Source organism: Patella vulgata, chromosome 9, assembly GCF_932274485.2.
Source record: "Patella vulgata chromosome 9, xgPatVulg1.2, whole genome shotgun sequence".
NCBI lineage: Eukaryota > Metazoa > Mollusca > Gastropoda > Patellidae > Patella > Patella vulgata.
In genome coordinates this window covers 35,848,794-35,854,669 of record NC_065887.2, presented here as the reverse complement: position 1 = coordinate 35,854,669, position 5,876 = coordinate 35,848,794, and the positions used below count along the sequence as shown (strand labels likewise).

Genomic DNA, 5,876 nt, shown 5'->3' with positions numbered 1-5,876 from the left:
ATGGAGAAGCGAGACTGAGTCTAGATTAACAGGTATGATGTTGCTACGATAATACACAATATGCGCTCTGAATACAGTAATTTGAATGAAGTTTTCAATGTATTCATTTTTCATTATCTATTTTTGAATGCGGGAACTATAGACCTATCATTAGTAAGCATTGTTGTAAAAATATTCGAAAAATGCATATATGTGAAAACAACATACTAACTTCGTCTCAAAATGGTTTCTTAAAGGGAGATAGTGCTATCTATCAACTAATTGACTTAACTCACTCTTTTTGTCAAGAAGCTGAGAGCGTCTGGTATATCAGGTGGGTTGCTTGATTGGTTTATCGATTACTAACAAAAAAAAGAAAGCAAGTAGTAGTTGTTAGTGGTGCCTCCTCTGACCCCAGGATTGTCTCCGTCGGTGTCCCACAGGGCTCGGTTGTCGGTCCTCTTTTATTTCTGTTATATAATAATGATATTGTAAATGATATTAACTCGAATATTAGAAAATGACACTTCCCTTTATTTACAAATAACGGATCTTCACGCAGACGCGGCTGTCCTGAATAATGATTGATTACTATTAACAACCGGTCAAAGCTTGTGACTTTCAATCCACTAAAAACTGAAACAATAACTTTTTCAACTAAAATAAATTTAACTAAACCACACTTGTATTTGGATACTGTGCAAATAAAAGAAGTATCTGAGCATAAACATCTTGGGTTAAACTTTCAGCCAAATTGCAAATGGGATGTCCATATAAATCATATCTGTTTTAGATCATTAAAATATCGACTTATAGAAATTCATTAAACAACATCTATACTTCTTTTATTCCACCACATTTTGATTATGCTGACGTAATTTCGGCTGGTTGTTCAGACAAATTAGTTTCACAAATAGAAACTTTACAGTTAGTTAGATGCACTAAGGATTATTTGTGTAGCGGTTAGAGGTACAAGCCGTGCAAACCTCTATAAAGAAACAGGATTTGTTCCATTAGCTTAACGTCCACGAAGACACAAACTAAAATTATTCTATAAGTTAATCAATGGTCTAGCTCCTTCTTATATTTCTAAGCTTATTTTAAGGAAAAAATCGCCATATCGTCTTAGAAATTGTAATAATCTCGAAGATTACTTTTGTAGAACAAATATTTTTTTAAATTCATTAATTCCGTCGACGATCAGAGAATGGAACACATTGGAAACCGATGTACAGAATTCGAATTCTGTCTCAACATTTGTTTCAAGCTTGATTTAAAACGACTATATTATTCCACAGTACTTTTATATCAAATGACACATAGTAAACTGAGATTAGGCTGCAGCGATTTAAATGGTCATAAGGTTTTGGAACATTTAACGGATTGCCCCGCCTGCGCGTGAGGACACCATTTTGAAGATTGTTATCATTATATATTAGTATGCTCCTTGTATTCGGGTGTTCCGAGGACAAACTATTGGTTTACTTAAGCAGAAATTTCAAAATATTGGTATTTTATTAAATGGTCAGATTGCCCTCTCAGTTGATCAAAACCAGTTGATTTTTAACACTGTTCAAAACGTTTCTAACGTCCAAATCATCCCGTCTGTTATTGATTTATTTACTGTATAATTCATATATATATACACAATATACCAAATAATACTTCACGTGTAGGTAGCTCTTATATGGAGAGGCGGGGGTTTGCGGCACTACTATATTGGTACAAATAACGGAACGGACAATGGTATATGTTTAGTTTATATTTAAGTCTCAAATAATTTTTATATTTTGTATTATTATATGTTCCTGTTGTATATATGTTTTTATGTACATAAATTAAACTTATTTTTGTCAATTCTGGAGAGGAGTCAATATAGGCCTAGACAGTTCTCCAATCCATTTTCAAATGAAATAAAATATTGTTTACAACAAAAAAAAACTATCATAGCAAGGGCGACAGGTTGTACTATATAAATCTTACATACTGCATCTTAAAGAGAACTTGTCGATCTATTTGACAAACTTTGATATTGAATATCAATTAAATTTTAATTAATCCAGCGAACAACCTCAAATAAGAGATACATAGGATTTCATCACGATCTACTTCATAATGTATTAATTCATAATGGATTTTACTAATTCTATCATGCCTTTTTTTATTATCATTTGGCATGGTTATCGTTACATAATTCAGTGAATTTATTAACATTTAATTGATAAACTATTTCCATTCAAATTATTTCATTGGACAATTCCAGTGGCAAAGACATGAATGGGTAAGAATGATATTTTGGATTTCCTTGATAAAAGTTCATGGTTTTATTTAAAATATTCATGGAAACTGTCAGCACAGTTTCACTCCGGTCTGTTTCTCGTGGTGTTCTGAATATCGGATATAAATCGTGGTGGGTATCACCAAGTATGTTGAGAATGTCGTGCAATGATTTTGGTGTAGGTAACTCCTGGGCCCGTAACATCCGGTGTGTTGAACTAAGATAAGTCGCCTCCTCCACCGAGGAATGCTTATAGCTGTTACAACGAAAATAGTAATTAGGATCCAAATCTGTACCTTCCTCAATCGTGTGAATCTGGATTCCTGCGTTTGGATGTCCTGGTGCAATTTCTAGCGCCCAAGATTGTTCTGTATTTCGAATGGAGGATATATTAGCGCAAAATCCAAAAGCCATTCCGTGACCGGCATTTCTTGCTAATTTCTTAGCACTATCTATATCAGTCATGCGCATCAAAGATCTATTCACAAAATAACGTGGTGGGGCTCCTAGCGTTACATGTTTAGGATATAATCCGTCAACAGTTATTACCAAGCCATCCCCGTTAACAGCAAAGGCGGGTCCCGGTAAAATTCCTGGGTAACAAAATGCCAAAAACCTCTCTTTTCCTTCTACGTCATCAATTTTTGTGTTCAACATATATCCATATTGTTTTACCAATGGATCACAATCTTCATTGTGAACTAAAAGTTTTAAGTTAGGACTATTAAGGAAAATATCGCTACAACCATCTGCTTCAACTTTAGGTGTTGCCTCCCTTTCCAAATGCCTTCTAACTTCTGGTGATATATTTAAGAGAAATAACATCTCAAACGGAACGCCGCTACCGTCAGAAATTCCCCGCAACTCTCGACAATACTGTGGGTAGCTGTCCTCCGTGGCCTTTAAAAATATGTCATACAATTCTCTTCCCTCCTGTGTGTCGTAATATGGTTTGATTTTCTCACAAACTCTTTTAGAGGAATTGACATATTGTCGAATATTATTGGAAAAGGTGACCCCGGTGTTGTAGCCTACATCATAATGGGTACCTGTTGTATAGAGTACTGGTAAACTTGGTGATTGTCTAGAAGCCATATTATACTGGAATTAAATAAAATAAAATGATATATAATTGACTCATAATTTGAATATGAGGATGTAATAATGAAAAGATAGATTTTATGTGATGTAATCGGTACGTTGTATTTGTCAGGGAACATAATAAGAAGAGGAGGAAGAACCGATCACCAGCTAAACTCCGACTCGAATATTTAATGTAAATCAGTAGTGCAGCCTGGAGGTGTTGGGGATGAGGTCAAATAACTTCTGAAGTAACCCACCCACTCCTTACATTAGATGTTAGATGTAATGGTTTGTGTCCTATTTTATAAAGTCATAATCAAATTATAATTGCAATTATTATTACACCCCCCTCCACCCCCTCCCCTCTTTTATACGTGAATATGTACATATTTAATATTTTATATATTTTATACTTCTAAAGGTAATTTTTAACCCCCTATATATTTTTGATAGAGATTCGTCGCCTATTGAAAGCTTTATATATACTATCATTAAGTGTGCATAGTGTTATGCTTTATCGCCAATTTACATTCATTTATCTCTTTACTTCTAAAAATTAATATTTAATTGCAGTTTTCTCAAACCAAACCCAAATTAGGAAGTAAAACTTTTCTTTTAATGCATAATACAACTAATAACCTCGTGCTGTATTTGTACTTGATTGTCATGGTAATCTATTATTGTATGCCTTATTAAATCACAGGTCGGGGTATGAGAAATCTTCCCAGGATTTCATGCACTTACTAGTACCAGAGATATAACAACAGAGGTTGCATTTATAACCACTAATGTACGTAAACATTATTAGATTAGAGAGTTACAAGTCCAACTCCTTGCACAATATTTGTTTCATTACACAATGTGTTTGTTAACACAGACCATGATTCGCCTCCATGTCGTCATTTTCGCTTGCCCTTTGGGTTCCACTATATTGCCCGAAGCTTGAATGGGGGTAGCGCAATGCATATCAATCCATTGACACTCCCCCATGCAAGGACAATCCTAAGCTGATGCAATCACTTATAAAACTAGACGATTGCGCATATTGCTTCTTATATACCACATTTTACTGTATAGCTAACCCGTATTTCTTCCATTTAGGCTATTAAGACCAACTTTATCTTATGAAACAACACATAGGTAATTATAATATATGCATTGTCAGGCGGCAAGTATGTAAGTAAATACAACCAGCATTTCTAGTGGTCAGTATATCCTTATTATAATAACATGTGGGTTTCGGTGCATCTTATAAATTTTACTATATTTTATGCAGAGAATATATTCTTAGTTTGACAAACGTTATGGTGCATTGTCACATCAGTTGCCCCTATTTCCAACGACAACATTGTCATGGAATTTGGCATAAGCATGCAGTTTTTTTCAATTTTGAGTTCCAGAGCATTGATCTCGGCAATACATCAATAAAATATGTAGGATGTTCTGATTTCTTTTGTGTTTTGATGAAATCTGCATTGATTTTGTTTGCGTGGGGTTGGTTAGCATCCCATTGTATTCACACCATTTAGTAACCAAGGGAAGATCATTTTGGGGATTATTGGCGATGGATATAATATTTTTGTGTGATATTCAGCGGATCTCCCACCCTTTTTCCACACATACTACAAGAACTACCCTTCAGGCAAAACACCTCTTGAGATCTTAACATGTCTCCATATGCTGCTCTAATATAAATATCGGGGTCCTCTCTTACTGGATTAACAGGTTAATTATGTTGTAATGAAGTGACATAAGGCTGAACGTCCTACATCTGTGCACCATTCGGGATAATAAAGGCGAACCTCTGGTTTGGTCATGATTTTGCATCGTTATAACATTCAAATTTATGACAGACAGTCCTTCTTCCTGGTAACTAATTGCCATTTCAAAGCGGTGTCTAAGTATAGGACGTATAGAGGAACAGTATAGTACGTTAAACCTATCCATTTCATTTCATAACGTAGATAATATTTTTGAACATCAATAATTGTATTTACGTAATACCATGATATAAACAGACAGACAATGTTATTTAGGGCCCATGTCAAACACCAGCCATTTGAATGTCCTGTATAACAAGAATTCAATTCACATTTGGTAAAAAGAGAGAATAATTTACTTACGTAGTGTATATTACGGCGACCACAATTTGATATTATAAACGTGTCTGTTATCAGTAGAGAGATTGCACTTGGAATATATAGTAAATCATCTTAAAGTAACTTATCATATATAATCTAGGTCAAATTATCAATATGAAACCCCCACTAGTAAATCTTGTTTTTGACGGATTCTTTTGGATTTTGTTGGAAGTTTTGTGGTCATGATAGGCGAACCCTAACGATATTCAGTGTTCTACCGAAAGCCTTATTAAGTTAACCACTGTTGTAAGCATTGGGATCGTGAGAGTGGACGAATTCTATCTATTTTTCGGTATTCTGTTTATTTAATACATATGGGCATCTTCATTTTGAGATTTTTATTTCGAATAATATTTGTGCGAAATTCTAGTCCGAAGTGTCTGACCCTTTGCATT

At 34.5% G+C, this 5,876-nt stretch overlaps 1 protein-coding gene across 1 annotated transcript; it reads right to left on the bottom strand.

The window, feature by feature from the left end:
• Positions 1 to 1,664: 1,664 nt before the first annotated feature.
• LOC126831837 (beta-alanyl-dopamine/carcinine hydrolase) lies at positions 1,665 to 5,488 on the bottom strand. Its single transcript, XM_050562475.2, has 2 exons — positions 5,464 to 5,488; positions 1,665 to 3,358 (listed from the first exon to the last, which is right to left on the bottom strand). The coding sequence occupies exon 2, from the start codon at positions 3,350 to 3,352 to the stop codon at positions 2,216 to 2,218; it is 1,137 nt and encodes a 378-aa protein (XP_050418432.1). The 5' UTR covers positions 3,353 to 3,358; positions 5,464 to 5,488; the 3' UTR covers positions 1,665 to 2,215.
• Between the last annotated feature and the right edge of the window lie 388 nt (positions 5,489 to 5,876).

Coding starts and splice junctions, on each gene's coding strand:
- LOC126831837 (XM_050562475.2), bottom strand. CDS start 3,352: ATGGCTTCTAGACAATCACCAAGTTTACCAGTACTCTATACAACAGGT.